Raw genomic sequence first — 25,047 nt, forward strand, 5'->3', positions numbered from 1 at the left:
CAGAGTTGGTGTTAGCCTGGGACGGGCTGCCACTGTGCACTGCTTCCCAGAGTGTATGGAGGGAGGTCAAAGAGAGAAGGAGGAAGAAACTGGTCCCAGGTTTCCATACCAAAATGTTAGAAAGTCGAGAGAAAGAATGGAGAGAGAGACACAGCTCAACAGCAGAGTCTGGAATATTTTTGGAAACCTCCAGAGGAGTCTCCAGTTAGACGGAAGCCTGCTTTTCTGCCTACAGGCGTGGTTATTTACCCCTACCGGTAGGAGCTGATTGGTGGGTTCTTATGCAGTGAGGGGTGCTGACAGGTAAGTTTTGATTGGTGGGTACACTGAAAGTGAAAGGGGTGAGTCCGAAAGAGAGAGGGGCAGGGATGAACCTTCCCACCAGCAGTTCTCACTCAGGTCCAGGGAGGCGGAAGTTGTTATGCAGACGAGGTATGCTGAAGGGTAAGTGCTGATTGGTGGGTTTTGCAGAAGGCAGAAGTTGTTACTTGCAGTCAGCTCTACTTGTCTTGAAATATCCTCGGATAGGCAAAACAAGAGCAGCAGGTCAGCCAAATGGTGGTTGGTCATGTCTTACCAGTCTCTACTGTACAGCACAGGGAACTATATTTAATGTCTTGCAGTAACCTATAATGAGAAAGAATATGAAAAAGAATACATGTATGTATATGTATGACTGAACATTGTGCTGTGCACCAGAAATTGACATTACATTTTAAACTGACTATACTTCAATAAAAAATCCAACATAAATTGTTAATCTTACACTTTTTCTCATTAATTGTGATACATAGAGATATATTTTATACAAAGATATTTGTTACAAGGTAACTATCATAAATACAGTTTGCCACATGTATTAATCTTAATAGTTACAAGCTATTAATCTTATATTTTAGGTAATAATTTGAAACAAGTGTTAATTTAAAAAAGAGTTCAAGGTAATTGTGAAGATGCTCAGAAAAATCAGGAGAATATTGGATGGACAGATTGAGAAGTTAGACATTTTTAACAAAGAAGTAGAAACTATATTTTTAAAAAACCAAATTGAGATGAAGAATAAAATAACTGAAATTAAAAAATACACTAGAAGAGATCAACAGTAAGTTAGATGATTCAGAGGAACAGGTCAGTGAGCAGGAAAACAGAGTCGTGGAAATCACTGAAGCTGAACAGGAAAAATAACAACAGAAAAGAATGGAAAGAAACCATGACAGTTTAAAAGAATTATACTTGGAAATCTCTAAGACACTAATGAAAGAAATCCAAGATGACACAAACAGATGGAGAGACATACTGTGTTCATGGAGTGGAAGAATTAATGTTAAAATGACCGTATTACCCAAGGTCATCTACAGATTCAATGAAATCTCTATTAAATTAGTCATAGCATTTTTTCACAGGACTAGAACAAATACTTCGAACATTTGTATGGAAAGATAAAGGCTCCAAATAGCCAAAACAATCCTGAGGAATAAGAACAAAGCTGGAGGTATCACCCTCCCTGGTTTCAAACTGTACTACAAAGCTACAGTCATCAAAACAGTATGGTACCAGTACAAAAACAGACACATACAACAATAGAACAGAACAGAGAGCCCAGAAATAAGCCAACACTTATATGAGCAATTAATCTATGATAAAGGAGGCAAGTCTATAAATGGGGAAAAAAATCACCTCTTCAATAAATGGTGCTGGGAAAACTGGACAGCTTTATGCAGAAGGATGTAACTAGACTCCTCTCTCACACCATGCACCAAAGTAAATTCAGAATGAATTAAAGTCTTAAAGTAAAACTGGAAACCGTAAACCTTTTAGAAGAAAACATAGGCTGTAAATTCTTTGACATTGATCTTAGTAACATCTTTTTGGATCTGTCTCCATGGGCAAAGGAAACAAAAGCAGAAATACACAAATGGGACCTAATTAAACTTAAAAGCTCCTGCACAGTTAAGGAAACAAAATAAAAAGTCCACCTACTGAATGGGAGAAAATATTTGCAAACAATGTATCTAATAAGCGATAAATGTCCAAAATATACAAGTAATTTATATAACTCAATATCAAAAAACCAAATAACTCTATTAAAAATGTGCAGAGGATCTAAATAAACATTTTTTCAAGGAAAACATACAGATGCCCAATAGGTACGTGAAAAGATGCCTCAACATCACTAATTATCAGGGAAATGCAAATCAAAACCACAATGAGATATCACTTCACACCTGTCAGTATGGCTGTTATCAAAAAGACAACAAATAACAGATGTTGATAGAGATGTGGAGAAAACATAGAAATGTTTTATAATAATTTTATACTGTTGATGCTATTTTTAAAATTAGAGAGTATATTTAATGCCCCCCCTTTTTAACATTTTTTATTGAGTTATAATCATTTTGCAATGTTGTGTCAAATTCCAGTGTAGAGCACAATTTTTCAGTTATACATGAACATATATATACTCATTGCCACATTTTTTTCTCTGTGAGTTTAATGCCCCTTGATTCTGATAGAATAAAGGAAATTAAAGAGAAAATAGAAAAATTACAGTTTCAAATAAATGGTTTTTAATTAACAAATATATTATTTTATAAAGGTCCCTCTGAAGCTAAGAGAAGTCTTTTTTTTTTAAAGTTTCAGAGTTAGACAGATTATTTGCTATGTCCTCCAATTTTAGATAGAATCAAAAGCCTTGACACTATGACACTTACAGTTGAGCAAGTTGGGGTTATTACTTGTGACTGTGAGGGAGAATATACGCTGTGGGACCATGGGGCATCTTAGTAGAGGGAGATAAATTAATTATTATAGGATTCAGGTTTTGGGGGAGAGACTAAAGGGACTAGGGCTTGGCTCTAATTTTGGATGCTACCACACGTGTGTCTGCAAGTGTCAGGCTAACACTGGCAACACAGAACCCTGGCCGTTAGTACTAGCTAGTTTCCAGATGTCAGAGATGGCTTTTCTCTTTCTCAGAGACACTGTCATTCTAACATCTCCTCTCATTAATATCCCACATGGCCACTTATTGCTTACATTGTGATTTTTTTTATTGTTAGAGTCTGTAAATTTCAAAATATCTTCTTGAATGATATTTTCCAAAGTTGTTTTGCGTTAGTTCTATATCGAAATAGATTCAATGGTTTCCGAGATTCCTGATGTAACATTCCCTTACTCCTTGACTTCATTTGAGCCACTACTTACTTGGGTGGGTATTATTTTTAAGTTTTTCTTCCCTGAAGGATCCATGAGTGCTGTATACCCTGATTTCTTTCCTGTTTAAGAATGTCTGCTCATGCCTTTATTCTTCAATTGTATCTTGGCTGAGTCACCGTTTCTTTCGTTTAGAACTTTGTAGACATTGTGCTATTGTCTTCTGGCATTGATTGCTGTTTTGGAGAAATCTGAGGCCAATATAATGCTTTCCCTTGGGAGCATATGCCATATCTGAAAGATGGAAGCTTTACAGTTTCATTATAATCATTGTGAATTTCCACTACTCCATCCACATGGCTTGCCTACTGACTAACATGACAAGCACCAATTTTTTGAAACATGGCTGGGTTTAGTCTAGCCTTTGGTTATAATTTAGGAAAAAGATATTTGCCCATTAGGACTTTCTTATCAGATAAACCTGACTGGTAATAATGGTACTAAGCACAATGCTTTCACTATCCAAGAAAACAAACCTTATGAAGCTTGAGATGTAATTTTTCATACTTGCAATTGCGCATTATGATAGCTCTTAGAATTTTTAGGATTTAATTTGATAGAAAAGATAAAAGACTAACTCTAGAATATTTAAATCCTAGATTTGATGAAGTGGTTGCTTATTCTTATTCTAAGCACTAGCTGATCTCAGAAAATTCCCCAGGAGTCTCAGGAAACAAGATATAGTCCACAGGGGAGACTGGATTTCTAATGCCCATTTTTTTTCCCATTAAAATCCTCCTTTATTAAAACAATAGCTCTAAATCTGGAGACAAATTCCTGACTATAAACAACCCAATCATTGATGAGTGGTACACTCATATAGAAAAAATATTCAACTATAATCTGAGAATTAACCTTATATTTGTTTTCAAAAACCAACTCCCTTTTGATACATAACTACTATTTTAATAGAAATGTTTATTTCTATGTAAGAAGCCGTAGGCTTCTGAGAAGATTTGATAAGCCATGTGGATTAGCATTAATTAAGGTTGTAATCCTTATTGAAGAAAGTAGATACAAATTATGAATTTCTTTCTGTCCTCATTCCTAGAAAACACCAAAGGGGCACATAGTGTCTACAGTATTAGCATACTTTAAAACACAGCTGGCATGCTGACAGCCTCCTCCTGCTAGCCCCTGCTCTGAGGGCTTTACATTCATTAACTTATTTAACCTTCCCAATAACATATTTACATATATGTAAATATTTGCATATATTTACATATATATCACTATTATTCCCATTTCACAGATGAGGAAGATGAGCACAAAGACATGAGCCACCCAAGCTGAAATCTAGACAGTGCAGTTTCTGTGACTGTGCTCTTAGCTGCCATGCTATACTGCTTCTTTACAAAAATAAGAGTTCTGATGATGGATGAGAAAATATGCCAGCAATTCTGATAAGTACAGAGAATTAAACTATTGTATTTGAGACTACAAAGCACATGGGAAAGTTGGCAGGTGCCAAGAATTATGGCCAAAAGAGTGAGTCCACAGCAGCTCCTTCTCTGTAATATGTCGCTTAACCTACTCGTCTGTTTGGCTCAGGTCTAAAGCAGGAACTGGATTTTCACTCATTTATTGGCTGGAATGTCTAGTGATCATCTGCTATGAATAATGTCTCTTGCTAGGCATTGGGAAGGAAACAGTGAGTGACAGAAGCACAAACGTGGAGTTAACAATCATGTAGGGAAGATGGACATGAATCAACGCTGTCACAGAGAAATGTGAAATCACCACTGTGATGAGCAGAGAACAAATGAGCGCAGTTCTCTGTGAGCAGACGTGAGCAGGGGAGCCTGGTCTCGCCCCAGTGGTCAGGAAGGAGACCTTGGAGGTGGGAACTAAAGGACAAGGAGGCAGTCAGCAGGCAGAGGGCTGCATTTGGCATGGTGGAGAGGGCTGGCCTTGAGCAGCTGGGCTGTCAGAAGGAGCGCAGTGCACCCCTGCCACTGAGAGAGGGCCCGGTGCCTGGAACACACAAAGTGAAGACTCATAGAGGACAGATGAACTTACAGACTCTCTGTATGGGAAGCGTACCTATCAGCGGACTTGACCTGGCCAGAGGGCAACCAGGAAAACAGCAGAGGGAGGTGCATTCAGGGCGCTAGCCTGACAAATGATTGAAGGACAAAGAAGAAAAACGGGGGATAGTGAAACATCCTTCAGATTAGGAAGGATGGGAGACCCTACACCCCCAGTTAGTAGGGCAAAGGAGGGAGTGTGGCAAGCAGCTTCATGAAAGCCCAGTTCAGAGCAGTCCAAGGTGGACAGGGAGAGGGAGAGATATCCTAACTTCCTCCACTCTGCTCTGCCAGTTGCCTTTCCACTGGTAACCATCTATGCACTCACCCGGGAGCTGGGGACATAGCCACCACTGTCAGCCTCCTTGAGGCACAGAGTAGGATGGAGAGGGACAGGGACATATCTATGGACAGCAGCCCAGGGCTAGCACAGACATACATAGTATGTGTTAAATAAAGGAGCTGTTTAAATTCCCACTCTTCTCTATAAAATCCAGACTTTCAATTTGAAATCCTAAAAATCTGCCTAGCTTACTGCACAATCTCATTTATTTGTGATTAGGATGCATTCACTTGTTATATTAAGGTAGCGGAGTGCAAAACCTACAGTACCACATGTGATCCGACTGTCTGCATTAATCATATCACCAAAGATCTGTTCTTTTTTTTTTTATCATTTTCAGGCATTATTATACAGATAATTTTGGTTAAAATACTAACCCATGAATTTATAATACGAGAGAGTAAAAAAGTAAAAGATGACCTTAGATTTAGCCTTGGGAGGCTATCTGATCAAAACAGGAGCCAATGTCTGTTTCTAAATTTGAAACCGGTGGTGTAAGCAGATTAGCGTGTTTGTCCCTAGAGAACAGATGTCAGTCATAGTACATATTGTGTTTAGATTGGTTTTCATCTCAGCAATTGAGTTTTCTGATTTTAATTGTCTCCTCTTTATAGTCTCCAGTTCCTTTTTACAGTAATCTACATTTCTATCAATAACCTATCTTAATTCTTTCAGTGCTTTTATCATCTCCGTTTTCAACTCAAGTTCCAGTAGACTGTAGAGGTCTATTTCATTGTTTGTTCTTTAGGAGATTTCTCTTGTTCTTTTATTATGGAGTGATTTCTCAACTTCTTTGTTTTACTTATATTTCTGTAATCCTATGAATTTAATAGTAAAAGTTATCTACTGTGTTCTTGAAGGGCTGTTTTCATGTGGGAGCATCCCTGTGCAGTCTGTATATGTACTGTATTTTTGTTTCAGAGGATGTTTTTAGTATGAATGGCTGCTACATCTTTCCTCCACGTGTGCTGGCTGTTATTCTCTTGATTGAGGTTCTGATTGGTATTATGGTGACCAGAACCTGCACTAATGTTAAGCAGGGCCTCCTCTTTACTCTTCGGTTTTCACCACCCTATCTGGTATCAGATCTGCTCCCCACTTGTTGGAATAGAAGCCCCAGATCCATTTCTGAGCTGCTGTGTGTTATAGGCAGGACTGAAGGCTGCCTAGAGGCTTCTGCTGGGAGAGGATCTGCTAAGCTTTCCTCTGCAGGAGCTGTCCATCAGGAAGTGTCCTCTGTGGTGTCACCTTTCACTCATTGTGTGGGATCACAAAATACACTGTTGCAGGTGCTGCCATTGGCTCTGCCTCAGCAGTTTGAATTCTGCTACCTGCTCTGGTGTCCCTTAGGTGCTGTGCTTAGAAAGCCACCAACACAGGTCCACTGACTTTAGGCACCAGGACCTGCCATTGTTGCATGTAGCCATGCTCCTGGATCCTCTGTAGGCTGCAGGGTCAACCCAGATCCCAGCTCTGCCTCTACATACATACATCTTCTGCTAACCTCAGACCTGCCTCAGCTGTGCAGCAATATTCTGCTCAGATGTCCTGGAGGCACTGAGTATACCAAGGCATCAGTGGCATAAATACACCACAGCCACCTGGAACATGACTCTAATTTCACCCCTGCACATCTCATGTGAACGGTCTCAGATTTCAGTGCCACTTCCACTTGGGAACAATCTGCCAGCAATTGCGCCCTTCTAGAGAAGGCCAAGAAGGATATCACTGTGGCTAAATCCCACCCCTCCCTTCATGAGAGCATGTTAACAATGAGATTTTGTGTCTGGGCATTGCCATGGGGGCTCATGGAGAAGGAGGCTGCTATGGTACATCCCACCCCTTCCTTTGCATGTGTCAGCAGTGGAGACTTCTATGACAGGCCCAAGCCCTTTTGCACATACTCCCAGCCTCAGGCTGTACCACATTCCAGCCCTCTAATGCTTCCTCCATGCAGCCAACCCCAGTCCTCTCCCCAGGTCCAACATCTGAAGCCTGAGCCCCAGCACTCAGTACCCGCATGCACCAGCAGTCTTGCTTCTTGGGCTGGGGATTACACAGGCCATCTGTGGTGGTTTCTTTCCATTCTGTCTGCCACAAAGCAACTCCTGCACTCTCCTCCAAGCCTCAGAAGCTCTCTTTCTGCCCCAGCTGACCTCCATGCTGGTGAGGGTGCTTTTTCTCTTTTGACTTCCTCCCCAGGGTGCAGGTCCTATCCTGATTCTCTCTCTTTTCCCCTTACCATTTCATGAAGATTTTTATCACTCCACTTGTAAAAGAACTTCTGCCAGAATTCAACAGGTATCCTGTGAAAATTTTTTCACATGTAGATGTATTTATTGTGGTATAATTCCTGTACAGTAAACTACACATATTTCAGATGTACAATTTGATTAATTTTGAGAGATATATACACCTATGTAGCCACCACCACAACCAAGATAGCCAACATTTCCATCACTCCCCAAGAGGTGCAAATTTTGAACTCCTGATTTATCCCTTCCCACACCCTTTACTCCTTGATAACTGTTTGTTCTCTATGTTTGTGAGTCTGTTTCTGTTTTGTAGGTAAGTTCATTTGTGTCCTTTTTAAAAAATTCCTCATTTAAGTAATATCATACGGTATTTTTTTTCTCTTTATGGCTTACACTTTACTTAGAATGGCAATCTCCAGGTCCGTCCATGTTGCTGCAAATGGCATTATTTTATTCTTTTTATGGCTGAATAGTGTTCCATTATATCTCTGTCAGTGAACATTTAGGTTGTTTCCATTGTTTGGCTATTGTAAATAGTGCTGCTGTGAACATAGGGGTGCCTGTATCTTTTCAAATTATATTTTTCTCTGGATATATGTCCATGGGGTGGATTGCTGGATCATATGGTAAGTATATTTTTAGTTTTTAAGGACACTCCATACTATCCTCCATAGTGGCTGCACCAATTTACATTCCCACCAACAGTGTAGGAGGGTTCCTTTTTCTCCACACCCACTCCAGAATTTATTGTTTGTGGACTTTTTAATGATGGCCTTTCTGACTGGTGTGAGGTGATAGCTCATTGTAGTTTTGATCTGTGCTTCTCTAGCAATTGGTGATGTTGAGCATCTTTTCAAGTGCTAGTTGGGCATCTGGATGTCTTCTTTGGAGAAATGTCTATTTAGGTCTTCTGCCCATATATTGATTGGATTGCTTTTCTTTTTGATATTGAGTTTTATGAGCTATTTGTATATTTTGGAAGTTATTCCCTTATCAGTCACATCATTTGCAAATATTTTCTCCCATTCTGTGGGTTGTCTTTTCATTTTTTTTTGATGGTATCCTTATTTGTTCAAAAGCTTTTAAGTTTAATTAGATCCCATTTGTTTATTTTTGTTCTCATTTTCATTACTGTAGGAGCCGGATCAAAAAGTTGCTGTGATTTGTTATGTCAAAGAGTGTTCTGATAGACTGGGATTTCAAAATGTAGAATAGATAAACAAGATTATACTGTATAGCACAGGGAAATATATACAAGATCTTATTGTAGCTCACAGAGAAGAAAATGTGACAATGAATATATATATGTTCATGTATAACTGAAAAATTGTGCTCTCCAATGGAATTTGACACAACATTGTAAAATGATTATAAATCAATAAAAATGTTTCAAAAAATAAATAAATACTAAATCTGCAAAAGAAAAAAAGTGTTCTGATATGTTTTTCTCAGGGGTTTTATAGTATCTGGTATTACATTCAAGTCTTTAATTCATTTTAAGTTTATTTTTGTATATGGTGTTAGAGAATATTCTAATTAGTCTTTCACAGGTAGCTGTTCAGTTTTCCCAGCACCACGTATTGAAGAGACTGTCTTTTCTCTGTTGTATATTCTTGCCTCCTTTGCTTTAGATTAGTTGACTGTATGTCCTGTTCCATTGATCTGTGTGTCTGTTTTTGGGCCAAGAGCATACTGTTTTGATGACTATAGCTTTGTAATATAGTCTGAAGTCAGGAAATGTGATTCCCCAGATCCATTCTACTTTTTCAAGACTGTTTTGGTGATTTGTGTGTGTGTGTGTGTGTGTGTGTGTGTGTGTGTGTGTCTGTTTCCATACAAATTTAAACATTTTTAATACCAGCTCCATGTAGATGTATTTTTTATGTATTTGTATGAAAAGGTGAGCTCCATGTCTTTCTTTTCGGCCATCTTGAAGCCCCACCTGTTTCTCCAGATTTTAGATTAGTTGTTTGCCCTGACCCTTACATCTTTGATAGGTTAAATACAAATTATTTGATTGTAATCACTACAAACAAAGACATGGATTACCCCAATTGGCCAGAAGTAGATTATATCATCATTAATGGAAAGGGCCAGAGATGATTGACAGCTTCATGAGGACTAAATGAAGTGAGAGAGAGCAGGTTCCCATAGGAAAAACTGAGAGTTAGACAGTGTACCTCTACTACAGTAGAAGGTTTATTCAAACCTAGATAAATTATAAAAATATTTAAGTCCAATTAATGCACACCTGATTGCTTATCTCTGGTTCATGCTATTTTAAAAATTATATTATTTTGGGATAGTTTTAGATTTACTTAAATGCTACAAAGACAGTACAGAGAGTTGCAGTATGCTCTACATCTAGGTCCCTCTGTTAACTTTTTGTTTTCATTTTCTGTAGTCAAAACAATCAAACCAATATTTATATTAAATAAACTCCAATTAGTCAAGTTTAATTAGCTTTTTTTCTCATAATGTCAGTTTTCTATCTAAGAATCCCATCCACAATAACACATTTACATTTAGTCATCGTATCTCCTTAGGCTTTCTGGGATGTGAAAGTTTCTCAGACTTCCTTTGTTTTTAGTGTCAACCTAAATTAGCAATAAATCCCAGAAAAATTTCAAGATAGTCTTGAAGACAGTTTTATTGTTCACAGGGTTTGCAAACTGGGGATACATAGACTTGGGCTGCAACCAAAATTAGTTCTCCTGTGGAGGGATGAGGGGGTGAGGGTTTTAAAGCCAGGGACCCCAGAAACCACAACTGGGGAAATTGTAAGGGGACTGGGTGACATTTACAGCTTGACCACAAGTCCTTGATGGTTGGCTGTCACTGTAGCTTTCCATAAGGGGCTTTCTAAGCATGGAGCTTGGCAGAGTCAAAAGTTCATGTGGCTTCAGTTCATGGTTTTTCTAAGAACACAGGATATATGACTAAATCCTAGGTCTGTCATGACTGCCTGGATCCTTTTTATTTTGAGTCCCTAATAGCCACACCAGGTTCATTGTCTGTGGCCTTACTTTAGGGGAACTTTATTTTACTTTTTAAATTTTTTATTTATTATTCATTTTATTCTCAAACTTTCTTCTTTTGATTGAAACCTGCAAGAGGCGACACTGATGATCAAATTTGGTAATACCCTGTTTTCTGAGTTGCTGGAGTGATATGGTTGCCTGCTCTGGATCCATCTTGTCCCACAGAGGGACCTGTGGTTCATAGGAACTTAAACAGCCAGTTGAATAACTTGGCTCATGCAGATGGTATTTGTCAGGTGGCTGTTTACAAATTTCTTGGGGTTTCAGGACAGAAGTCAGCTGTTGCCCGTGTGAAATCATCTGTCAATTCAGTGTCGAGTCTTAAGATGTGGGGACAGCATTATGTGAATTGGAGACAGGATGTGAATGTTAGAAGTTTGATGGGTCACAAAGAAAGTTATACAACTTAAGAGGTAGGACTCAAATAAACATTAGTTAAGACAGTTTGAGATAGGAAAGTAGCAAGCAAGGACTAGGTAGGCAGTGATTCCAAGCAATACATGGGAAGTTGGTCCCTGAGCATGAGTATAATGGCTTGGTCTGGTTTCTTGCTGAAGCTTGTCATAAGGAATCTCAGAACTTTTATTTATTTATTTATTTAGCCACAAATACATTTTTATTGTTTTTATTTTTTTAACATTTTTTATTGATTTATAATAATTTTACAATGTGTCAAATTCCAGTGTAGAGCACAATTTTTCAGTTATACATGAACATATATATATTCATTGTCACATTTTTTTCTCTGTGAGCTACTATAAGATCTTGTATATATTTCCCTGTGCTATACAGGAATCTCAGAACTTTTAAAAGGCCTCTCATGGCCAGGAATAGCCGTGTCAAGACTTGTTATCATATTTTGCCAGCAAACCTTCAGATTTGGGTGAATTCCTCTCTTCTCGAGGTCCTCAAAGCCTCTGGAAGTTCTTGCATCTGCTAGGATATGACTTTCCTTACTCACATGGTAAGGCTGTTGGGAACCCTGTAATCAAGGCATCAGGCTGTTTCTCCAAGGGGCTTTAAGGCACCGTAAAGTCCACCTTAGTTCTTTACATTTGTTTGGTCATATATGAGTCTATGGATGGCTCATATATGAATTTACAGTCAAAGCCTTGATAATATAACCAATGTTTCCAATTGTGTCCTATTTGTAGGGAGAACAGATTTTTATTGAACTTATGTGAGCAACTGTAGTGCCATAAAAATAAGAATATTCACTAAGAGTTTCCAAATTCTGGAGGTAGAGTGGAAAGGTAAATGTCTTATCTTTGTTTACAGAGTTATGCGCTTTCAAACTGCTGCATCCATAGTTAGCTTAAGAGGAGAGGTTTTTGCATATATGAAAAACAAAGATTAAAATTTAGTAGTATTTCAGAGAAAAATTAACTCATGACCACATTGCTTAGTTCATTCAGTCCTATGTAACTAATTCTTGTTGATCTGGATTTTTGTTAACAGTTTATGAAGCCATCTGAATTTCCATTAGAGTTCTGTGATTTTTTACCCAGATCAGTGGTTTGATGTAAAAGTTATTAGGAAACCATATTTGTCAAAAAATCAGTACTATAAATCTTCTTGAAGATCTTCATTGTTATGAAAACATCAGAGTAAAAAAACTGTCTATAAATAATAAAGACAAAACATTTAAAGATCTGATTACAATGCAATTGACAAAGAAATTTGGTTATTTCTGCAACATATAACATTTTAAGATCAGAGATGGAATTATAACATTATACCAGTCCATTTCCAGATTTTAGGGATTTCATATAATTTTTAGAATATTTATAATAGTAACATTTACCCATCAATATAACCTAAGGAGGTTTATCATCACTCATTTGATAAGGCTTCCCATGTAATTTAACATATCAAATAAGCTTAATTAGTTTAATATCTCTCTTTGAGATGTTCAGGGGCCCTCTCAAGCATCCCAAAGTTAGCTAGAGGTGAAAAGAACTTCATTTAGAGTTTGAATTGAGGCAGTTTGAGAGTTTTAAAACATTGGTCAAATGGGATCATAAGTCACTGTGAAACAACATGTATTCACTTAAGCAGAGTAATAATAAAAGATTTAAAAGCAAATACAGAAAGTTAAATCAGATTACCTAAAAGGTAAAGAAATTTTACAATCTGTTATAAAAAGCAGATCAATGTTCTTAAATAAAAACATGTTCTATTAACAGAGAAAGAAAACCAAATTCTAGTTTTTCATCAGCTTACTTTTAACACTAAAATTATTTATTTACTTAAATATACTCTAATTTTAACCAGTCCTAACCATGCATAAAACTCTTTTTTCAGATTTTTTCCCATAAACCTTCTACAGCTTCCTTTTTACCTTCAGATTTTGTCTTGTTTTCCCTTTCTCCTCCTCTCTCTCTTTTTACTTTCTCTTTAGACAGAATTACTTCGTTTTCCCCTAACAAAATGCATTTCAATTTCTTATACCTTTTTCTTTCGCATGCAAAATGTTTTCCTTATTACTTTTGGTAGTTTTAATTACATTAATCCATCAGATTACTTAAACTTTGAAAACCTCAATTTCTTGCAAAAACAAAGTAAGCAATTATGAACTGTCTTTTATGCTAGCATTTTGTAGTGTGGCAAACATAAATATAATTTATAATTTCTAAAAACATGCATTTTATAGAAAATATCTCAGTGTATCATTAGATGTTTTTAAATACTTCTAAATATCTAGTTTCTCTGTAAAAGGAAGCCTATATTCAGTAATTAATTTTTCAATATTTTATCTTGTTTGGAAATGAGCAGGACGTTCAATAAATTTCCATTATTTAACTTAATTTAGCAAAAATCTCAAGTTTCAAGTTACCAAAAAGGTTTGGAGAAACTAATTTTAAGTAGAAATATCATAAAACAATATATTCCTTATATAAATAGCTTATATGACTTAATAAGAACAAAACAGACAACCCAATTGAAAAATGGGCAGAAGACCTAAACAAGCAATTCTCCAGTGAAGACATACGAATAACCAATAGACACATGAAACAATGCTCAGGATCACTAATTATCAGAGAAATGCACATCAAAACTTCAATGAGGTATCACCTCACACCAGTCAGAATGGCCATCATTCAAAAGTCCACAAATGATAAATGCTGGAGAGGCTGTGGAGAAAGGGGAACCCTCCTACACTGCTGGTGGGAACTGCAGTTTGGTGCAGCCACTGTGGAAAACAGTATGGAGATTCCTCAAAAGACTAAAAACAGACTTAACATATGACCCAGGAATCTCGCTCCTGGGCATATATCCAGAAGGAACCCTAATTCAAAAAGATACCTACACCCCAATGTTCATAGCAGCGCTATTTACAATAGCCAAGACATAGAAACAGCCTAAATGTCCATTGACAGATGCCTGGATAAAGAAGTTGTGGTATATTTAAACAATGGAATACTACTCAGCCATAAAAATTATAAAATAATGCCTTTTGCAGCAACATGGATGGCCCTGGAGAATGTCATTCTAAGTGAAGTAAGCCAAAAAGAGAAAGAAAAGTACCATATGAGATCACTCATATGTGGAATCTAAAAAAAAAAAGACAAATGACCTTATATATAAAACAGAAACAGACTCACAGACATAGAATACAGCCTTGTGGTTGCCAGGGGGAAGGCTGGTGGGAAGGGATAAACTGGGAGTTCGAGATTTGCAGATACTGACTGGTATATATACAATAGATAAACAAGTTTATATTGTATAGCCCAGGGAAATATATTCAATATCTTGTATTAGCTTATGGTGAAAAAGAGTATGAAAATGAATATATGTATATTCATGTATGACTGAAAAACTGTGCTGTACAGCAGAAATTGACACAACATTGTAAACTGTCTATAACTCAATAAGAAATTTACACTTTCGAAGAACAAGTAGGGGAAAAAAAAAAAAGATGTTCCTCTGATCCTCTTCAGTGTGTCCAATCTTGGGTTTTTATTGTTGTTGTTCTAGTGGTGTGCTTTAGTTTTTCCACTTGACTCCTGGATTTCTACAAAAGGTCTCTTATCTGTGGGGGATTATTTAAACCAGTGTCCTTTAGGGGCTCCCAGACCACAACCAGGAGGGGCAGGAGCTGGCTCATGGGCCATTTATGGTGCACAGCTGAGACCAAGTTCTGTATGTCTGTTGGCCAACACACAGTGGGTGTGACTCCTCATAGGTCCCTTGACATATGGTGCTGGTGAGAGAATCAAAGCCAAACGGGGCTGTAGCTGAGTCCTAAGACAAGCAGAGCTGTTTTTAGGTCTGTGGCTGAGACCACAGTCAGTGAGTCTGCCACCTGGGTATGGATCTGTTTTCTCAAAATGACTCTCTTCATTCTTCAACACAATCTCCCATCTGAGTCCCACAGCTCCCACAAAGGCACTTTTGTCCCTAAATGGATGCCAAGTTAATGTTACTGAGGGAGGACTATGACTGAGGGGACAGCTTGTTTGATTATTCTGCTGGATGTCACTCTCCCTTAGTTTTCTATTTCTCTGTAACAGATTGCCACAAATTTAATGGCTTGAGACAAAGCACACAATTATCATTCAGCAGTTTCTGTGAGTAAGTGAGTGAGGAGTATGGCTTCTCTGGGTCCTTTGGTTAGGCTCTCGTAGGCTGCGGCTGAGGTACTGGCTGAGCTTCATTTTCATTTGGAAGCTTGACTGGGGAAAAACCTCCTGAACTCATTAGGTGATTGTCACAATTTATTGTTTGTAGCTGTAGAGCTAACAGTAGCTTACTTCTTCAAGACCAGAAGGATAATTTCTCAACATGAAAGTCCCAGTTCTTCTTTTAAGGGTTTTGCCTGTTTAAGCCAGGCCCACCCACAATAATCTTTCTTTGGATCAAATTTGAAATCAGCCAATCTACAAAATCCATTCAGTTTTTCCCAAATGAAATGACCAAATTAAGGAAGTTCTGTTGGCCAGTTTCTGCCTAGGTTCTCAAGAGAAAATTGTACAAGTATGTGACTGATCAGGGGCTATTTTAGGGTGCGCCTCCCAGTTTTAATGGTTAAGATAGTGTGGTAATTGTGCAGGAACTGGTATGCAGAAACGGATCCACACACACATGGACATGTGAGGTGCCGCTGCAGATGACTGGGGGTAGCAGTAAGTGATGCTGTGACAACTGATCATGGAATTTTTAAAAATTTAATTTGAAGAACAGTCAACTGCATAAAAATAAGTGGAAAAAAGCAAAACTAATAGAAAAAATAGTACATATCTTTATTACCTTAGTTTAGGGAACAAATTCTCAAGGATGACACAAATAGCACCAACAATAAAATAAAAGGTTGATACATTTAATTTCTGTAAAATGAAGAACTTTTTCATAAACTGATGTCATAAAGAAAATAAAAAAGGACAAGTCCTCCCAGGGCAATCTTGACTTGAATGGAGAAGGTTAGACTTTTGCTGCGCTGAGCACTACTTGCTAGTTACCAGGCCCTGCCTGGCTTTTGAGGAGTATTAATCTTAGGATATTTTGAAAGGAGGCCAGAGAGTGGGTACCTCTGTGACAGGGAGAGAAGACATGGCCATCAGAAGGAGAAGAAATCTGGGGAAGTGACAACTACATTTAAAGGCGATCCAAAGGAACTCTTTGGTGCCTGGGGTACAATAAAGAAATGCGGGTATCCACAACATTGAGTAAATAATGATTTATAATAGTATTCTTTGGGAACCATGGACGTTATGGAAGATGTAGCTGGTCTTTAACCTTGAGGGAGATTTTGTATCTTATTAATCTTTGTAGCTCATGGAACACAGTATTAGCTTGATAAATTTGTATTTTATAAATATGTATTAAATGCCTACTCTGTGCTGTTGTCCTAAAAACTAGTAACACACTTGTTCTCCCAGAATGTTTCCAGTGCTTCTTACTGGCCTAGAAGGAAAAAAGCGTCACAAAAATGAACAGTTGGCAAAAGGTGACTTGTTCTCACAATTCCACCAAGCCCAAGATAACTTTTCTACCTTGATACATCAAAGAGAAGCTTCTCCCTTCCTCCCCAGCGGTTTTCATTCTATCTTCCTCTGGGAAGTAGGTGTCAGGCACATTCCAGGGTGGGCTCCATGACCTCTGTGGATTCTAGAATCACTGACCCCTGTTGCCTGTCACAAGAGTCAATTAGAAACCCAAGTCTCTAGCTTGGAAAGAACCAACCACAAAGAGCAAACACCACTTCAGTCTAGTTTATGAACGGCATTAGGAACGCCGCATGCTGATCATGGTGAAAACACCTCGGAGAAGGAAGGAGGGCCTCCAAGAAGCGCGCACCTGGAGCTGAGCCTCCACACCCACGCTGGAGCTGGCCAGGGCCACGAGGGTGTGCCTGCGTATGTAGAAGTAGCAGGTGTGCAAGTATGTGTGCACGTGCTGAGGGTGGGCACGCAGAAGGTACAACGTTTCCTTCTCAGTCAAAGAGTCCTAGAACTAACGGCAAATGTAATTTAAGAATGGACTTTTCCAGCCTCATATTTTCAGGAACAGGGAAGAGATTTTACCTCCTAAGAAGATATGTTTTAGTTCAGGCCTAGACAAACAAGTTACATATGCACAGAAAATGAGAAAATGAGAACTCCATGGCCTCTTCCTTCCAATTTGGGATGAGTGGCACATTGACTTTGTGTTGGTCTTCCTGTGGGGGACCAGGGAGCTGGAACCCCAAATTCCCTTGCCGCTGCTTCTCCAGGTATTTATTCCCTGTGAAAGCTGGAAAACAAGATCCATAGTGCTCTCTGGAACCACTTTTTGGGGTGTGTCCCAGAATCTCACCAAGAGCCAGATGAATTATAGAATCAGACCCCAGAATGTAGCCCTGATGGCTTCTCACTTTTATACCTGATGGTGGGGTATCCAGGCAGACCTCTGAGTTAGGCAAAGAGGTATTCTGAACACAGGAAATGGGGAACCTTTTCACCTCAGGTTGGGGCAAAGCAGGTAGATTTGCTGAAATGAACTGTGTCTGCTCTGAAGTTGTCCTGTTTATCTTACTAAGGAACCTACAATGGCTTTTGAAGAAATTATTCAACTCTTTGGATATTCTCTTGGGGTTATGTTCATAACTGCTAGGGTGATTTATTATGTTTTGTTTTTCTGTGTACTGTTTGTTTTCTGCTGTTTTTTTCCAAAATGTATGTAAAAATTAATAGACATTTAAATATCAGACATAATTCAATGATACTTCCATAGGAAATTATGTAACTTGACATTCATATTACCTAGAAAAATGTTTTTGTGTTTTTGATTACTTCAGATTAATTATTCTAATTCCTTTGTAGTGAAAGACTAATTTGCTAAAAATTTTAAATGTTTCTTGAGAAATGACCTCAAAATTGATGTGCCTATCAGTCATCTTAAGTATTGCTACAACCGAACACCACATCCTGCAAAAAACATTCTAATTTATTGAAAGGCATGATTTTCATATGGGCTTAATATAGTTTCCCTGTAAATTTTAAAAATGGGACTTCTCATTGAAAAAATACTAATTGATTGCTTATCAAGTTGACGTTGATAAACAAGACATATATTCTATCACCTGCCTTGCTTATTGGTTTTAAGGCAGATATTATATTGATAATTATAGAAATAAATTAACGCCATTGTTAGGAGTGGGTAGGGAGGACTTCCTGGTGAAGTAAATGGTTTCCAAGCTGAGCTTCACAGTTGAGTGGGAGCCATCTGGATGCAAGTAGAGGGAGAAGAGCACCCTAGGCAGGAGGGCAGAGATGCGGCAGCTGCTGGGGGAGACCGTGTGCATCTGAGCACCTGGGGATACCCCAGGGAGTACAAGGCATGGGGTGTTTCGTGCAGAACACTGTAGATTGTCAGTGCGGGAAATTCCCCCCTCCCCCGTCTTGATTTCTTCTGGCTGCACTAATAATAAAATTGACACAAGACAGATTAACAAGAGAAAAAGAAACAAAGTTTAATTAACACACATGGAGGTCTCATAGAAATGGGACCTAAGAAGTGGCCAGACAGCTTTTATACTTTTTAGACAAAGAAACAATAATTGTGAGGAATTTACAGGAGAAAACTTGGGCTTTGCATGCTTCATTAGTAAGAAATCCAAATGGGGCATGGACTTGGGGTGGTAAATTGAAGTAACACGATATGTTTATACAGGCTTCTTGGAGATAAGTTTGTCCTCTACCTCTAGTTGCAAGGAGTACAACTTTCACATTTTTTCCTACTTTCAGGGGTAGAGAGGAGGGTCACAGTGTCCCTGTTGGTAGTGGCCATTTCTAAATAACTCTAATTCGAAATAATCAATATGCCACTGAGGCACGTTTAGGGGTGGCCTACCCTGGGCTCCAACAAGGCCATGATAAAGTTGTGAGAATTGCACAGGGGGCGCAAGATGCTGGTGAAGGATTATTAGGGGAGGGAAATAATAATTTTCATGTTCTAGAAAGATCCTTTTGGTGGCAGGGCACAGAATGGTCTGGAGCAGAGAAGGTTGTTAGAGAAAGTGGGGGCTAAGATAGACAGTAGCTGAATTAGGCAGGAAGAGGAGTTGAGAGCAGAACAGGAGTTGAAGAAGGGAAAATGAGTCAGAGATGGTGTGTGAATAAATGAAAGAAGGACCTAAGTTACGAGCAGGTGTTGGTGTGATGGAGATGATAATCCAGTTCTGGTCACCTGAATTTTGAATTTGAGGTGCCAGAAGTTTGAATCCAGCGGGCTTAAGCATGAAATTCAAACAGGAGGAGGAGGAGAGACACAATCTGAGCAGCAGATCACCTAGGAAAGGTACAAATAGAGACGATTTTGGAATAAATGTACAATGTATTAGGCATGCGCCTTCTCCCAGTCCCTCGTGCAGTCTTATGAAATTTCCGGTAACATCCATTTTCATCCCAACTCTTTTACATTGTGGGTTTGCTTTAGTTAGGAGGGAGCAGAGTGCCACAAAGTGATTTCTTCTGTTTGTTTTCTGGGTTGGCAGCCTAAGTGCCAGAGTCATGAAAGGGTAAGGTAAATATAAAAATATTAAATAAAACATAAAGTAAAAGATTGAGAGCTTAAATTCATCTTACGGAAATATAAATATAAATTTGTTACACAAGTTTTGATATGAAAGTGTATGTATACGTCTGTTACTATTGAAAAAGCCAAATGGCAATGATTCTGCTTGGGGGCTGAGTTTGTTACTTGTTACCCTTGATTTTCGACATGCAGCAAACAGATAAACACAAGCAGTAATAGCTTATTGAGTAGTGGTCTGGCATGTCTACCTCCTCTGTTAATTAACATGTATCTTTTACAGTAAAATGCCTTGCACAGCCATGGATACTACAAAACTTAAGTTTAAGGGCACCAGCAGCTGGAGTCTTTTTCCAATTTGATGTTGCTGTACTTGTGTATTTTTATCCAAGTTACTCATTTAACAAATTAAGTTATACATTATTTCCTCAAATTATTTTTAAGACATGAAGGTTGTGTTAATTTTGACAATACTTTATTACAGGTGATTATGTTGTCATGACTATATATTTTGAATTGAGTAGAAGAATGGGCTACTTCACTATTCAAACATACATTCCCTGTATACTGACTGTAGTTTTATCCTGGGTGTCATTTTGGATCAAAAAAGATGCTACACCAGCAAGAACAGCATTAGGTGAGTTTCAAAAAAACTCTTCTATTGTTTTGTGTAACTTTAATATAGAAAAAAAAATACTTTCAATGAAAAAGACTTAGTTCAAATGTAACTGACCTAATGTGAGGGCTGCATGAACCATGGTTCTTTAAAGTAGCCAAGATATGTCGCTCTTCCTCACAGTAGAGTTCCCTGTGTGCCACTTAATTAAGTTGAGGTTAGGGATTCAGAATAAGTCAATTGCATCATCCGATAGTAGGCTCTAAGGATGATGTCATCATAAAAACATAGTCATGCCCTGGAACCTGCCGCATTCAAAAGTCTCGTTATGCCAGTGTAAAGAAATAGAACTTGCTACACGCCTTTGAGGACTGATGACACAAATTAGTAAAATGGTCTCTTAATAAAAGAAGTTCTATTTGTCTGTAGTAGCTTTCCCAGCAAACAAGAAAATGATCATTCTTTTCAGCTACAATTTATTAAAGCTCAAAGTGTTTCATGAATTTATCTCTTAATAAAACATTAAACATTTAAAACATTAAATTCTAGTGATTTTATGATTGTGCAACATGTATTATAGCAGGCAGTTTTTAATTATGATAAGACTTTTGCCTAACTTTCAATATTTTGATTTGTGAATACAGGTAATGTATAATACAGAGGTTGTTTCCCCCCCAAAAAATGTCTTTCAGAAAAAGGGAACTGCCTCAGTTTTAAAATCTTTGCAAAGTCTCCTATATTACATTGTCTATTTTTTACATTTGTTTTTTAATTCTTTATTTGTTTAACAATAAAGTACTGTTTGAACATGATAAATTAGCCTTTAGTATCCTCTGCCAATATTAGTTTTGCATGCTTATAGAAGATACATGACAGAATTGACAAATCAACTGGCAAAGGCATAACACAGATTTAGTACATATTCTTGGGGTTATGACCTCACTATTACAAATGTCAGCTGTCATAGTGAGCATGACTTTAAAGATCAGCTTCAAAACAAGATAAGATGTAGTTATGCTTGCAAAATTTGGGACTATGAAAATCCTATCAAAGAGTAGCCATTGCAGCTTTAAGAGGACAAGATACTAGAAATACACAGGGCTAGCAGATAATAGATTTACATACCAGAAGGGAGGAGAAATGTCATTAACACCAGGATATTTAGTTGATTCACCAGAAAGGCTGTGGCTAACAATAAAGACGTACTCCAGATTCCTTTAAATAAAGCTTAAACCATATAATGACAAGATCAAGGGAGATCACCAAAAAATTAACTATTTACTGTAAGAAAGCATTCAATATTATTTTTTAAAAAGATAACAAAACAGAAAAGGTAACATAGTCCATACTGTTTAGAATGCGTCATCCACAATGCAGTACTATATATTTACTATACAGTAAAATATTATTAGACTTTCTAACAAGAAGGTAATGGGTAATGACCCATAATCAAGAAAAAAAAAAGTCAATATCAAAATGCAACTCTGATGTTGAATCAGCAGACATGGGCCTTAAAGAGCTATTATAACAGATGTTCAAGGATTTAAAAGAAAATACAATCTTAACGAATGAACAGATGATAATCTCAGCAGATAAAGTATATTTAAAAAGGAATTTATAGAATAAAATGTATAATAGTCAAGTTGAAAATAAAACACTAAGTGATCTTAACAACAGATTGCAGATAGCATGAAAAAAAATCTTGTATAATTGGAGATCATCATATGAAATTTACCTAATCTGAAAAGTGAAGGGTAAAAAAGATTTAATAGAATGAACAGAGCCTCAGTGATCTGTGGGACAATATAAAGATGTATAAAATAATTGTAACTGGTGTTCCAAAACAAAAAGAGAAAAAATGAGGTAAAAAGTTGTGAAGAAATTAGGTTAAAATCCCCAAATTCAGTGAAAAATACCTATTTAAGACCCCATAGACATAATGTGGTCACCACATTAAAAATTGGTTATATTGGACATTTATTGCAAAATCTTTTTTTAAATAAAAATACACTGCTATTGGTATAGACTTTTCAGGTTTACAATGCTTTTTTACATAAAGCATCACAACTTTCCCACTTACAATAAGGAGAGGATGGCACTCTGTTTTCACTGTGCCGATTAAAGAAACTGATACAAAGAAAGTAAGTGACTTGATATGTCCAGATGCTGAGAAGGCCCAGAACAAAGCTGAAGGCTTTGACTTCCAGGTCAATATCTTCTACACCTGGCCAAGCTGTTCATGCTGTGCTCTTTGACTCACTCTACAACTGGTCTTTGCTGATTTCCAGGCCAGGGAGGCACACGAAACAAGAGCTCTGATGCTGCCACAAAGGTGGGAACCAATGGTCATCCATCTGTCATGGCTGCCTGATCCCTGAGCAGTACTGCTAGACAGACACTTTATAGCATCCCCAGTGAACCACAGAGGTGGGAGTGTCACAGCCTGTGATTCTGGGATGCGTGTTACTAGCCCACCTGTCTGACAGCTCCAGCAGGTTCTAACTTCCTAGGAGCTCATCTAGGGGAAAGTCAGCCTTAACTTATTTCACATGAGAATCATTGAATCATACTCGCCTTCATTTTAGTAGACTCCATTCCTTTTTTCATTTGTTTTTCCTTCTAAACTATCCATCACATGTGCATCTCTTGCCTAAATATTTTCCACAGTCTTTGATTAAGTCTTTAGTGGTGACCCACATGTATAAAATAAAGTCAGATCAATACTGGGTATGATTAGTTAACTAATTAGTCAATGAATCAATGAACTCCATACGAAGTATTTATTGAAATGCCCTAAATGCTAGGCACAATGCTAGGTAACAGGCAAGCAAAGATGAGCACAATATAGTTTGCTCTTAAAGGTCACACAGTCTGTTCAGGGAGAGAAACTGTAAAGACATAGGGAATTCACTGTGATAATGCAAAAAAATTAGGAACACGGCAGGTACAGAGATCGTGAAGATGTGTGTGTTACCAGCTCTGCCTGGGTTGCTAGAAGCAGTCTTGCCTCAGAAAAAGTGGTATCTCAGCTAGGCCTTGAAGACGGGAGTTTACAAATTGCACAGAGGAGGAGAAGTGAGAGTGGACACGGTTTATCCGGGCAGAAGAAAAGTGTGAGATGAGGAACAGACGGAAATTATTGGAGATGGCAAACTGTATTTTCATTAAAAATATTTAAAAAGACAAAGTGTCAAACAATAAGAGAATTACTGAATAAATAGAAAGATCCAGGTATTTTAATGTTATTGTGAAGACTATGGTAAATTTTTATGGAAATGTTGCTTATAAAATTATATAGACATTAATTACAATTATAAGTATTATTACATTGATGCAATATCAAATGTTCACATTAAAAAAAACAACAACACTGTGTCGGAGTGGAGGAATTCTGTGTGGCTCCTTTTACACCTTGGTACCTGTCCCCCGTGCAGGCATCACCACAGTGCTGACCATGACCACGCTCAGCACCATAGCCAGGAAGTCCTTGCCCCGCGTCTCCTACGTGACCGCCATGGACCTCTTTGTGACCGTGTGCTTCTTGTTCGTCTTTGCTGCTCTGATGGAGTATGCTACCCTCAACTACTATTCAAGCTGTAGAAAACCAACTACCACCAGGAAAAAAACATCGGTGAGGTTCAGCAGCAAAGATTTTCTGGGAAGTTAGGGGGAAGATAGTTCGAGGTAAACAATTCTTATTTGTAAGGATCTTATATAAAGTAATGTAAATAGTTAATTTAACAAGACTTGGAAAAAAACAAAAACCAACAAGACAGGTGTTCTGACGACAGGAATGTGACCCGCAGACACTCTCCAGCTTCCCCTACCGGCAGCATTGATTGATGTAATTAATCATATCTTAAAGATTACTCTTTACCAGGGTGATCTGTCATGCAGATTTCCATAGATGTCTTCTAATTACTTTTTTTGCTTTTCTTGTAGTTATTACATCCAGATTCCTCAAGATGGATTCATGAAAGAATAAGCCTACAAGCCCCTTCCGTAAGTATAGCACTGCAAGTGCAAATAGTTCTGAAAACTCTGAAAAAACTAAGATATTATTGTTTATGCATGTACATATTGAAGACCAATGAATAATGCATGTACTTCAAAACTTTATTTACTTTTTGTTTTAATGTTCAAATTAGAAAATTTGGAAAGTAAAGGAAAAAATAATCACCACTTCTACCCAGGGGTTAGTGTATAGCAGACATATTTCTGTAACTGAGGAATAGGTTAGAAATAGGTTTCTGAGCAGAGTATTAATTTATAGGATCATTTTAATGATCGATTGCCTCACATGTTCATGACTGATGCACAGTCTTGGCTGGGCACCGGGCTAATTCACACCTTTTCACTTTTAAATATATTTTTATCACTACAGTTTCGTACATACTTGTGACTATTTACTTGAATTCCTAGAAGCAGAATGGCTGGGCCAAAGAGTTGCATGATCTTTGCCAAATCACATTCCACCACCTTTGTTAGCAGGATGGGTCACGTGCCTCTCAGAACTCACTCTGCATCTGGCTACAGAAAA

At 37.8% G+C, this 25,047-nt stretch overlaps 1 protein-coding gene across 1 annotated transcript in view; it reads left to right on the forward strand.

The window, feature by feature from the left end:
* The window catches only part of GABRG3 (gamma-aminobutyric acid type A receptor subunit gamma3), a 444,492-nt gene that overhangs the window by 413,852 nt on the left and 5,593 nt on the right, over nucleotides 1-25,047 (forward strand). Inside the window, exons 7-9 of the mRNA XM_032468826.1 lie at nucleotides 20,376-20,528; nucleotides 23,942-24,138; nucleotides 24,450-24,509. Of these exons, the coding sequence (XP_032324717.1) occupies nucleotides 20,376-20,528; nucleotides 23,942-24,138; nucleotides 24,450-24,509 (410 nt within the window). The remainder of the gene's footprint in view (nucleotides 1-20,375; nucleotides 20,529-23,941; nucleotides 24,139-24,449; nucleotides 24,510-25,047) is intronic.

The sequence above is a fragment of the Camelus ferus genome, chromosome 27 (genome assembly GCF_009834535.1).
Source record: "Camelus ferus isolate YT-003-E chromosome 27, BCGSAC_Cfer_1.0, whole genome shotgun sequence".
Classification (NCBI taxonomy): domain Eukaryota; kingdom Metazoa; phylum Chordata; class Mammalia; order Artiodactyla; family Camelidae; genus Camelus; species Camelus ferus.